We start from the raw sequence: 13,023 nt of genomic DNA on the forward strand, positions 1-13,023 counted from the left end.
TATTTTGGTACCCATCCTCACATCAAAGATAAGAAAACGAATTACATATTCATTATTCTTTCAAAAACAACACTTACCACCACATACTGCAATTGTTTATGATAAGCGCATCCCACAAATACAGAAGGTTATATAAATCTCCATATGATTGAAATATAACGAAGCTTACAAATTGAGAGAATTATAATTAGAAAGGTTTAGTGAAAGTGAGATTATGAGAATTTAAAATTCAAGCATATTAATAGCACATGGTTATAAATCAGCATCCTCCACTAGTACAATGACGTATTTTGGGAAGGAAAAAAAGGTACGACATAACATTATGGCACATGGTTAAAGCTAGCTTCATAATTTGCCTTCACCTCCATTGCAGCCCCTTGGATACAAAGACTAGAAAAGTTTCTCCATGCAATCAATGAGCAAGAAGGAAAGCATATACATTTTTCATATAGAAGGTAAGTACAGAATACAAATAGAAAAAGGCAAGAACCTGCTCACGGCAGGGGTGTAGGCATGCCTTATCAACATGGTCAGCGGCCGTTGTGAAGGCTGCTGCACCTCATACAAATAGTTGTCTGATGTTACTTTTTTACAGAGGTGATTAATCCAAAGCATGTCTCATGACTCTTAATGAGCCATCATGAAGGCCGTATCTCGTCCCATGGCTCTTTTGCCCCATTTTGCGGCAGCTTCCGTAAATTGATAAAAGGAGCTAGAAGCAGCATTCTGTTTTTTAAAAAGTAGAGAGTATCAGTTACTGTGTTGAGTATAGATGATACTTACATCAATTGTACCTGTCAGGAAACTAAAACAGTGACTCGTCCTCACCCAGGGAAAAATAAAAATACAAGCCCGAACTGTAAGATCGCTTCAGCTGTACTTCTTTTGTACCATCGCTGTTCCAGATAGTAATACACAAGTAGCTGCACCCAAAAAAAGGGGGAAAAAAAGGCGACATTGAGGAACCTAAAGGCCATGAAAATCCAGTCATATTCCCTAAATTTTTGACACCTGACTTGTCATACAAATTAAAGAGCATGTAAAGGCATGCGCACATACCACATGCATGCGCATAAGCCCATGGGTGTGCACATGCACACGGATAAATTGAGTTTATGCAAAACTTAAGCTCATGTAATGTCTCACGTGCCCATTGATTAAACAAGAAAAAGTATACAGAATGGAGCTCTGCACACGCTGTGTATAAGTGCTGAATGCGACTATTATTGCAAAAGTGCCGAGACAAAGAAACCCATAATTACTTTTTTCTACATTGCTATCTTTTCCTTATATACATCACGTTTTAGTGCACAGTTTCACATTACAAGCCATTATGTATGCCAATTGCATTCTACGATGAACCACCATGGTCTCCGAAGACCCTTGCAGAAACAAGTGGAGACACACATGATGCGGAGAATGCGGAAGCAAAAAGCAGAGGACTTGGAGACCACAAGGGCAGATGTGGAGGACGCACATGTGAGCACAGGAGAACAGGAGAACATGGGTGCACGAGGACAACAGCTGGTCATGGTTAACAATACATGGTCATGGAGGATGAAGGACTCCACATGGATGCAGTCAGAACAAAAGACAGGGAGCTTTTTGTCATACATGAGCAAAATCTCAGAGCTGTTTACATGCATACAGAGGGTATGTCAGTTAGGAGACAACATAGACAAACGACAACAGCTCCCACAGCTGGACTTGACCTCATCTGTGTATATTACATCTGAGGGGCAGACAATGGTGCAACACCAAAGCATTGACTACATTCTATGACATCCGCACTAGCACCCAAAGCCTAGGTGCAAGTTTGTGTGTAGAGATAAAACCAGTTTGGTGGATCATACTTCATAGATAAACCGCCATACTGAGTATCTATTGCTTCTTTGAAAGTGAAGGGCACGCTCAACCATGATGGAGGTGAGCACTAAGAAACACGCACATAAACACCCCTGTGCAAGTACAAGCCCGCACGCACACAAAACCTTAGTTTGTCTGTACATGATTAATGCCATAATTTAAAATTTCATTTAGAAGCCCTCTATAATTGAAATAATACTCTAGACCAGCCCAAGGACAGATCCAAGACCTCTTGCAGGCCGTGCTCATCCTTGAGCAAGTGCCAACATGGGATGTCTGAAAGCACTCTATGCGTATGTGTGCTGCTACATGTGAACAGGCACTTACCACGGGCACTTTTTATCCTATGGATTTTTCCCTTGGACTGTGGACATTTGGTGTGACAAGACACCTAGACTAAATTCATTATTATCACTTGTACTTGTCTATTTGATTATTATTGAGTGAACATACGTGCAAGCTCTTCTGCCACTCTCTCTCCATCTCCTTTTTGCTTCCTATGTAAGTGTGTGAGCTTTCTTTACCCTACGAACCCTAACATTAGCTTCCTGAGAGCCAACATTTGGTATCAAAGCCCTCGGTTCCCACCATTTTAGGGTTTCTGCAGATTTTAGGTTTCAGCCTGTTTGAGGGTTTCGGCTCTGAATCTGCCCAAACCCTTCATACAAGGGACACTACAGGACATCTCGGAACTGCCAATCTGGTCAAAATCTGAAAACCCTAATTTCAGGCCTGTATGACCAACCCTAATTAGGGTTTCGCCTGCAGATCTGTGTTCGCCAAGCCCTGTACAGATGTCCTGGATCATGTCATACAGATTTTGTTTGTGTGACGTGTCCATACAATCGTACAACAGACTGGGTGTACTTGCAGCTTGCTGACATGGCGTTTCCTGCGATAGTGCAGTGTTGAATACTCATTTGCATCTGTACAAGCTCCTGTACAAGTGGTACTATGGTTACAAATTTATACAGGTACTTTTGATACTTTACAATTTGAAATTTTTGGGCCTTTTCTATTTGGGAGCCACATTGTTGTAAGCTTGGTGTCATTTGGGCACAAAATCAGCACATTGGAAGGAGGTTACAGCCTCTATTTGCATTTTTGTGGGCGAATCTTTGCAGAGGAACTTCCAAGTTGCCTGGCATAGCACAGCAGTGCTTTTGGTTTTTGCCTACAGGTGTTTCTGGTCTACTTGCAACTTGTGCATATGATCATTATGGCACAAAATGCAATTGATGTATTTGGTGTACTCCCTCAAGAGGATAAGTTGGATCGCACCAACTATTCACTTTGGGGGCTTTTCTATTTGGGAGCCACATGCATTTAATACATAATTGTAACCTTGGTGTCATTTGGGCACAAAATCAGCACATTGGAAGGAGGTTACAGCCTCTAATTTGCATTTTTGTGGGCAAATCTTCGCAGAGGAACTTCCACGTTGCCTGGCATAGCACAGCAGTGCTTTCGGTTTTTGCCTAGTGGTGTTTCTGGTCTACTTGCAGTTTATGCGTATAATCATTATGGCACATAATGCAACTGATGTATTTGGTGTACTCCCTCGGGAGGATAAGTTGGATGGCACCAACAATTCACTTGGGAGCTTTATGCTCAAAAATCTTCTTGTGGCTAAAAGTTTGTGGGGTTATGTGAGCGGGGATAAACCTCATCCTACAGACATTGCACCTGCCACTCCAGGGCGAGGTGCTCAGCAGGCTGCACAACCTATAGTTGCCACTCCGGAGCAGAAAAGGTGGGATGCACGTGATGCCCAGGCCATGGCAGTGATCTCTTTATCAGTGAAGAGATCAATTATCCCACACATTCGGTCATGTAAAACATCACAACGCGCATGGGAAGTCTTGGAGACCATGTATCATGCCAAGAATGAGGCCAGAGTTGCCTTTTTGAAGAAAGATCTCGAAAACTTGGACATGAAAGAACATCACAATATGGCTGATCATCTAACTAAGATCCAGGATCTTAGAGAGCAACTGCTCAATATAGATAAAGTCGTACTAGAAAAAGAACTTGTATCCAAGACATTGAATTCATTGCCAGAGTCGTACCTCAACTTCCACACTTTTCTCACCTTGTCATTGAGGGGCAACCCTCAACCCCTATTGTTTGAGGAGTTGGTTGGTTTGTTATTACAGGAGGAACAAACGCGGAAGAATAAGTCTTCCATGGCACATGGCAGTGATCAAGCTTTGGTTGCCCATGATAGGGCAAGGGAAAAGCAAAGAATGGCTATGAGCCGAAGGCTAATTCTAGACAACCTCAAACAAAGGCAAAAGTGATGCAAATCAACCCAAGAAGGGCAAGTGTCACTGCAAGAAACCAAGGCAATACATTAGTGAGTGCAGGAAGAGACAAGCTAAAGAGAAGAAAAAGGAATCAGGTTTGCCAGTGGACTCTTGCAGTATGCCTGTAGCAAGGGCTGAGGATTCAGCTCACTTTGTGTGCAGGATGATTGGGCATTCTTTGTATGTAGTTATGATACATCACAGGAGCACTTGTCTCTCAATGTGAATGAGAAACAAGTCATTTGGTACTTTGACTCTGGGGCTTCTAGACACATTACATCAAAGAAGGATTAGTTCATGTCATTAAGGGCTGGCCCAATAGGGAAGAAGGTCACATGTGCAAACAATTCTTCATATCCAATACAAGGCATTGGTGAGATTATGCTCACAGTTGCAAATGGTTCAGACCTATGTATTTCAGATGTGTTGTATGTGCTTGGAATCAAGAAGAATTTACTCAGTGAACACCCAATCCACTCCTAATATTGTTGAAGATCTCATCGGATACAGCTAGCAGGGCTTCCTTGCATGGCGCAACTTGCCCCCCCCACCTTTCTAAGATATTGGAGAAGCCTAGTAACGCCACTTGTCTATTGTTTGCCACAATACTTACAAGTCCACCTAAATGACTTGGCCTTTCCTCAGCTTTCTCGACATAGATAGCATGCACATTCAAGGCTTCATTCGTCTCCGTCATCGTTGTAATAGAGAGACAAAGAGAACTTAGAAGAGAAGGATAGACTTGAGAGAGAGAGAGAGAGAGAGAGAGAGAGAGAGAAAGAAAGAAAGAAAGAAAGATATATTAACGTCTACGAGAGGCCAAAGTCGGCCTATGAGACAAAAGTGGTACACAATAATGTCCATGGCATATCTCATCATGGAATGGTGAATAAAACAGAATGAAAACATAAATATAGCTATCTCACTGGGGTGATACAAAACTGTCCATGGAAACTCGTCATGGAATACTAAGAACATAAAAACATGGGAGCAACATCAGCTCCGAGTAGATGGTATACCATTCTCCAAAATGTCAAGCATGGGGTTGAGGCGGTGGAGCATATCCTGGATCTGGAGGGGGGGAGGCTTTAAAAGTTGAGGGAGAGAGGGGGGGGGGGGAGAGAGAGAGAGAGAGAGAGAGAGAGAGAGAGAGAGAGAGAAAGATGTATTAACGTCTACTAGAGGCCGAACTCGACCTATGAGACAAAATCAATGTACAATTGTCAATGTCTTCTAGATGTCCAGAAAAAAAAGGACAAAATGAACATGAAATAAACTATGAAAGTACTAAGCTAGTGGGGGGGTGTGATGGATGGAGCACTACTGCTAGAGGCTCAGTATGCAACCTATATGCGTAGGGTATACAAGAATGCAATGCAGATCTGTCTAGCTCCAACCAGTACCATAATGGGGGTGTAATATGTGATACACGGGCGATGGCGAGGCAAAAATACCTCGGAGCATGATCTCCGGGTGTGAGTGTAAGTGAGCTAGCTGCTCTTGGATATGGTGCTGATGTCGAGCCCGTATCTCTCTGATCTCCCTCTGATGTAGTCTGGGAGTCTGGTACCCTGGTGCTCTCGGTCTTCGTCTGGCTCGGAGGTCCGCAGCGCGCTGAAGTGTAACCCCCTCCTGTGTCAGGGTAGGCACTAGGATAGATCTTTGAAAGAAATCAGTGAGCTGGAGCTGTTGCCCACCTCTCCCTGTGGTATGAGTCCATATCAGTGTCTCTCTATGGCGCTGTGTCTCTAACAAGATCTGGCCAAATCTACGCTGGTCTGCGGACTCCATGATCTGGCGGAGTGAGAGATTTCCACTGAAGATGGTGGTGTATCTCTCTCTAATGACACTATATGCTCTGCATCTGCATACATAATGTTCCTCACTCTCAACCTCCTCTTGGCATAATCTGCATATCCTCTCTGCTCTGGGGATCCGTGCTGCCCTACCTGCCTCAATCTCAAGCTGGTGTGATGACACTCTGAGCTGGCCAATCGCTACTCGGGCACTATGAGGCATGTACACATCCATGTATCCAGGTCTCTGTATGAGAGAGAGAAAGAGAGAGAGAGAGAGAGAGGCGCTTGAGAGTTGAGAGAAAGAAAGAACGAAAGAAAGATATATTAAGCCCGTCAGATTTGGTCTTTTGTCTCTCGCTTTTGGGAGGCAGTAGAGAGGTCTACTGTTTCGGCTCATCAGTGGATATTTGGGATTTGTCCTCAAGTCATTACTTCAGACAGTCACCTTGTGATATTCCATTTCCTTAGATGGACAGGACTTTGGCATATTTGGACTACACGGAATGGGTTCATTTTTGATTCCTTGTCTGGAATACATGGACACATTCTACGGATCCGCGGTTTGATGCTTTGGCAGTTTTCTTCTCTTCTCTCAGCTCAGCTACTGGATGCAGATGTTATTTCGTTATGGTCTACGGCGGCTCGGCTGGCTCAGCTTTGATGCTTTTATATGGGATGCTTATTTGGCTAGGAGGCTTTCTTATTAGTGTACAGGTTTGCATGGTCATGATCCTTTAGAGGATCTTTTGTGGGGGTTTTGTTTGGGGCCATAGGTTCTGTGTGAGCCATGTGGCTGATGTACATTTTACATATAATATAAAACACCATTTCACGAAAAAAAAAAAGAGGCGCTTGAGAGTTGAGAGAAAGAAAGAACGAAAGAAAGATATATAAAGCGTCTACTAAAGACCCAATGGGCCTATGAGACCAAAGTGATACAATAATGTCCATGGCATATCTCATCATGGAATGGAAAATAAAACAGAAACAAAACATAAACATAGCTATCTCACTGGGGTGTTACAAAACTATCCATTGAAACTCATCATGGAATACTAGGAACATAGAAACATGAGAGCAGCATCAGTTCCCAGTAGATGGTATACCACTCTCCAAAATATCAAGCATGGGGCTAAAAAGTATGGCTAAGAGGTCTCCCTTAGCTATGGCACGTGGAAAGGTAGCTTGATGGCGTTGGAGCATGTCTTGGATATGGAGTTGATGAGGGGATCGTAGCCAACGGCCGAGGGGCCGACTGTGTTGGGCTGGAGTGCAGAGGCGTGGTCCGAGGTAACTTCTCTCGAGCGAGGTGGGTCGGGGGCAGCTCGTGGTGGGTCCACAAGATCCATTGTATCGGTGTCCTCCACTTGTTGGGTTCGGAAGAAACTGATGATGGTTGGTTGGCGAGGGAGGGGGCGGGGTGGCTAGGGTCGAAGCTCTCTCAAGAAAGTGTCCCTCTGTCTAGCAGGAAGAGGCCTAGGCAACTCTGGTCCAAGAAGTCAATGATCCTAGAGAGTGGACCAAATCCCTCACGAAACAGACAGTGAAACCTCCCACGGATCTCATAGTATACTCGGCAACAGCAATATGTAATGCCGCTCCGTCTCAACCTCTGTGTGGCATAATCAGCAGATCCTCTCCTCTCTGGGTCTTCGTATGAGTTTCCAAGCTTTGAAGATGCGCTCAACTCTACCCATCTCCACTCTAAGGCGGTGGGATGAAACCCATATTTGGCCAATCGCAATCCACATGGCATTAGACATGTGAACACTCACGTAGCCCGACTACTAGATGAATCCATCCTCAGTGAGCATGAGGAAGTGATCTCTGTAGAAGTGCATCTTCGTTGGGAGCTCCGGAGGTGTGATCCATGTGCAATGGGTGTAGAGGCTGAGAAGATCTAACTGGATAACCCGGTTGGTATCCTCGTGAGAGAGCCGGAAAAAAAGGGGAGTCCAAAGTGTACTAAAGGGGTGGTAGGCGGTCCATGCGGAGCCCATATACTGAGAACCAAGTGGAAACTAATTCATACCATCATACCATGCTCCAAAGTGTACAATATCGTACGGAATCGTATCGTACGAATCGTGCGGTACGCGCAGGTTCATACCGGTACGAGAAACAACTATGCATTCAGCCAACTTATACTCCCACATCAAATGAGATCTTCATGCCACTCGAATTCTTGCGTAAGGAAGAACCCATGTTTGATTTCTTGATTCAAAGCCTTTAACCAACGCCGGGAATAGGTCTTCAGCATGAGAACATATTCCATTTCTGTCATATTTTCTTGGAGAAGAAAACACACACCTTGATGGGCCGGTTGTCTACCTCGGCTTGACCTAATCTACATGTAAAACTAAGGCTACGTGCAAGACCTATGCATAAAACCCTATCACAGATGCACAAGCTGATTGTGGATAAACCCTAACTTGGCCCAAGCTGTCCCTAATCATGCCATCCATAAGAGCTATGCATAAAACCCTATCGCAGATGCACAAGCTGGTTGTGGATAAACCCTAACTTGGCCCAAGCTGTCACTAATCATGTCATCCATGCATCTTGTGTTTGTGGGGCAATGAAAAGGCAAGCTTGCCACTCTGAGTTTCCACATTCTTGGCATAGATACTGCATACAAGACTAGCTGATCAAATCAAACTGCAAAGACGTACTCTCTAACAGGTTATCCATACACATGTCAAAGGACACAAAAGCTTTGACAACAAGTCTTGTAAAACTGAATAACCATCAAGAATCATGGTTTCAGATTATTTCCCTTTTATGGTCCTTTGTACCTCAGCATTCTTGGTATTGCCAAAGATGTGCTTCTTTTCCTCAAATTGTTGGAGAAGCCACTACATCAAATAGTCATGATATTGCTCCTGGCCTTCAAAGACTTGCAATTCTCCTTTGAGATCGCCTTCACCACCCAAGCCTCTTGGCAAGAGGAGAACAACACGTATGCCTGCTACTCAAACCACTCAGCAAGAATAGAGGCACCACCGCCCTAGCCACTATGCAAGGGGAGATGCCTGCTTACTATCCCGGCCACTCAGCGGAAGTAGAGGCACCACTTGTGGTTCAAGCCATGGTTAGGGTCAGCAAGCTCAAGGAGGCTCAAAGGGCTTCATGGTGGAGGGGGGGGAGGGGCGGGGGGGGGGGGGGGAGAGAGAGAGAGAGAGAGAGAGAGAGAGAGAGAGAGAGAGAGAGAGAGAGAGAAAGAAAGAAAGCTTTATTAACGTCTACGAGAGGCCAAAGTCGGCCTATGAGACAAAAAATAATACAACTGTGTTCTTCCGGTCATCGGAAGAAAAGAAACAAAAGAAAAAGTGTGCATGTGTCTAGATACAACTGTGAATCATCATGGATCGGTGGAGCCCATATACTCATCGGAAGAAAAGAAACAAAAGAAAAAGTGTGCATGTGTCTGGATACAACTGTGAATCATCATGGATCGGTAGAGAGAGAGAGAGAGAGAGAGAGAGAGAGAGAGAGAGCCAGGGCGTAGAGAGAGATGATTGCACGACTCAATAATGTTGATTGATGATTTTTAGATACACCAAGTACAATGATTTTATAACCTTGAAGGTTCTTCTGTATGACATAAGCAATGATGTCAAGCGGGTATAAATATCTAGATATTATGTGAACCACTATAAGAGTGGGTTCACAACAAAACACACATAACACATAGGTGAGTGTTCACACCCACCTATGTGTGAACACATAGGTGGGGATGTACATTGTACACACACACACACTGGTGGACACAACAAACATGGTTATACACACACATGACAGGACACATGATGGACACGTACACAGACACCGCCACCTAAGCCACTAAGCAAGGGGAGTTTCCAGCTTCACACCAAGCCTGTGTGGATCTTGCATGCAAGGCCCGGTCTCACGTAGGCTACTACATGGATCTCACAACCCAAGCCCAGTCTCACACAAGGCGGGGTTGCACCCAAGGACAATGATACCCGGTCTTCAATCACCTCTGGGCACCAGCAGCATCATATGGGTACTCTCCATGGCCTCCAGGCATAGAAGCTCTCTATTCAATGAAGGTACAGGTAGCAGAGGTAGCCAGGACAGCTTCAGCAGGTCATACCGCAGAGGGACCAGGCTGTACAGCAGGTGGATCAGGCCGTACAGGCACCGGAGACAATCAGCAGCAGCGGGTATGCTGTGTACAGGTGGCCGTTCAACTGTCATACAGTAGAACAGGTGCTGTCGTATCGTACAGCAGGCCACATGCCTACTGTACCAACTGTTGTATGGGCTGTTCTACAGCTCTATGTTCCTTTTCCATACTGAATGAACGGTACCCCATTGTACAGCCAACTCACCTGCACTTCTCCTGCTCGACATGTGTACTTGATGGACACATTGTACCTGCTGCACAACACTCAATCATTGCTGTCCAGTGTCCTATTTCTGTTTTTAGGCGCCCTGAAGTCGCTACACAGTCAGCCTGCTGGTACATTCCCGGCTGATTGTGGCGGAATCTGACAACTCAGTAGGCCAAGAATACAAAATTTAGAGAGCCTACCAAGCAGGGTAAAAATTAAGAGCCCCTTTATAACATACAAGTGAGAAATTTGGGCTATTTTTTTATAGTTGTTAGAACCATATTGTAGGTCATGTTGGCGAATTTCTTGTATATCAAAGTTTGAAGCGTAAAAGGTTAGGCGAATATTATATTAAACTTGGATATATAGAATGTTTGGTAATTTTTGTAGGTTAAATGGTGTGAATCTTTCTTTCTTACCTCTTTTTTTTTTTCGTACACACCCGGGGCCCACTCAAGTGGGTGGAGTCGATTTCCCCTTACAACAATTAGCCAATTATCATGGTCGGGCAAGGGCCACGTACCATCGGGCAAGAGCCACGAATTAGGCATCCCCCATGACCACCGCGATGAGTCGAGCGCTGGAACAGCGGAGGGGTCTCGTATGGATCCTCCTATCTCGGGTGATCCACCACCCGAGGAGGAGGAGTCACTCGAGTGTTCAAGGGGCAAGAGCCCGAGCAACCAAACACATCAAGCGAGCATAGGTGTCCCTTTATAACATGAGAGAGCCTAGTGGGACTTGAACTCATAACCTAGAGGTTACAAGTCACAAGCTTTGACCACTACACTAACTCAGTTGGGACTTCTTTCTTACCTCTTATGAAGTTGTGCATACATTATCAACTCAAAATTCATCAAGAATTTTGCATATACTCCATAAACATGAAAGGTTATTTGAAAAGGATGACGCAAGTACAATGGTTCAAACATGATTCCCTTAGGGAACCCAAGGTACGACTTAGGTTGAATCAAGAAAGAGACTACATACATTTGGCATATATATTATCAAGTGCACCCATCAGCAAAGTAGCAAGTCCTCTCTAGTAGTCTCATCGAGGATTTCTTTGCCCTTCTAAGCTCCTCCTAGGCTGATCCAATGCTACTACAAGCAAAGGCCACTAGTGACATTCGGGAAGAGGCACTTGTTATTCATCCAATTATGATGAGTGTATTCTTATCATGCTCACAGTGGCAAAATCTGGTAATTAGATCATTTCACAAGAGAATAATCCCAAAAAAAGCTCTTGATGTGCCTTTGCAAGTGCAGAAAAACTGGGCAATATACCCACCAATGCCTATTCTTAAGCACGATTACTCTTCTTAACAACCTTCATGAGCCATCTAAGCATGCTCACATTGCCATTGACCTTATGGCTACACGTAAAGGTCACTAAATTGGAAGAGAGGCCTTATGAGCTATCCACTCAAGAAAAGGTCATTCCACAAGACCACATTCCAAACATAAGTTGGTCAAACACTCGTATCTTTGCAATTGCATCACGTTTGCCATATAAATCCAGCAGTTCCCTCCCGAGCATAAAATTATGCCTAGTAACCTCTTCCTAACAATCTGTGCATGTACTTCTCTGCCCTTCTTAGCTGCTTTTATGCTGCCACAAGTTTTCATGATGCATGCAGACATCAAATCATTAAAAAGGACTCCCTTCGATGCCATCTAATCAAGAATCTAAGTGCCCCTTTACCATGCTTGTGTTGTAAACATCCTACAATTAGAACATTCCAAAGTGGAAGCTGGTCAAATACGTCTTCTACATCATACATGGCATGCACATCCATCAATCCATCACTAAGTACAATGCCTTTCTAATAATCCCTTTGTTACAATCTCAAAGAGTATTTTATGGCCTTTTGGACTACTCCGGAAAAAGAAATCCTTAAGTATGAAGCTTGTTAAACGTCTTTGCAAGTGCGCCACGTTGACCACAAAGTAAACCCATTTTCAAGCACGGTACTATTCTATTGTTCACATGCCTGTAGCACATCATCCTCAAGTGCTCCTATGCCCGCATCAAATGCTTTCAATACGTACGCAAAGGAAAACCCTTCTCAGCTGCTCCCATGCTACCACAAGCTTTCAGGATGCTAGCCAAGGGTGTTGTGCACAACACCCTATGATAGGCACATACTACGACTGAAAACTAAGACCGTTGTAAAAGTATTTAAGACAACATAGTGCTTCTTCATCATGTCCATATTCTCCGATAATGAATGCCTTTAAAAAAGTGCAGTGCTGCTTTGCCATGTTCCAACTACACATCTTAGGCAAGAAGCACATCTACCAGATAATGACCCCAGCTAAAAACATTACAAAAACTCCTTGTGCTTTCATAGATGGACCAAATTTGGTATACATGTTTACTAGACATTCCAGGAAGCTCCCAAGTTGCAGCTGTTCAAAACATTCTAGTTGTCCTTCATGAGTGTATCTTGTATTGGTGCATTCCACAACACTACATTCATGCTCTAATCTAGAAGCTAATCAAAACATTTTTGTGCTTCTTTCATGTGTTTGCATTGAGCAACACCACTTATATCTTCTTGTACTGCATGTTTGCGGGCCCCTCTCCCAACATTCTTACAATGCTTCTTTTTGACAATTTAAATCAAGTGCAAATTCTTACAACGCTTCTTTTTGAAAGAGCTTTGATGATGATGATGATGGTGACAACAA

General features: G+C 44.0%; 1 protein-coding gene across 2 annotated transcripts in view; it reads right to left on the reverse strand.

Moving 5' to 3' along the window:
- Positions 1-389: 389 nt before the first annotated feature.
- Positions 390-13,023, reverse strand: part of NDHL (inorganic carbon transport protein-like protein) — a 51,106-nt gene continuing 38,472 nt past the window's right edge. For both annotated transcript variants that reach the window (XM_086801496.1, XM_086801497.1), the window contains 2 exons: positions 829-923; positions 390-726 (listed from right to left, as the gene is read on the reverse strand). In XM_086801496.1, the coding sequence (XP_086657622.1) occupies positions 639-726; positions 829-923 (183 nt within the window). In that variant the 3' untranslated portion in view covers positions 390-638. The remainder of the gene's footprint in view (positions 727-828; positions 924-13,023) is intronic.

This window comes from Cibotium barometz, chromosome 8, assembly GCF_041138505.1.
Source record: "Cibotium barometz isolate CiBa-2024 chromosome 8, ASM4113850v1, whole genome shotgun sequence".
Classification (NCBI taxonomy): domain Eukaryota; kingdom Viridiplantae; phylum Streptophyta; class Polypodiopsida; order Cyatheales; family Cibotiaceae; genus Cibotium; species Cibotium barometz.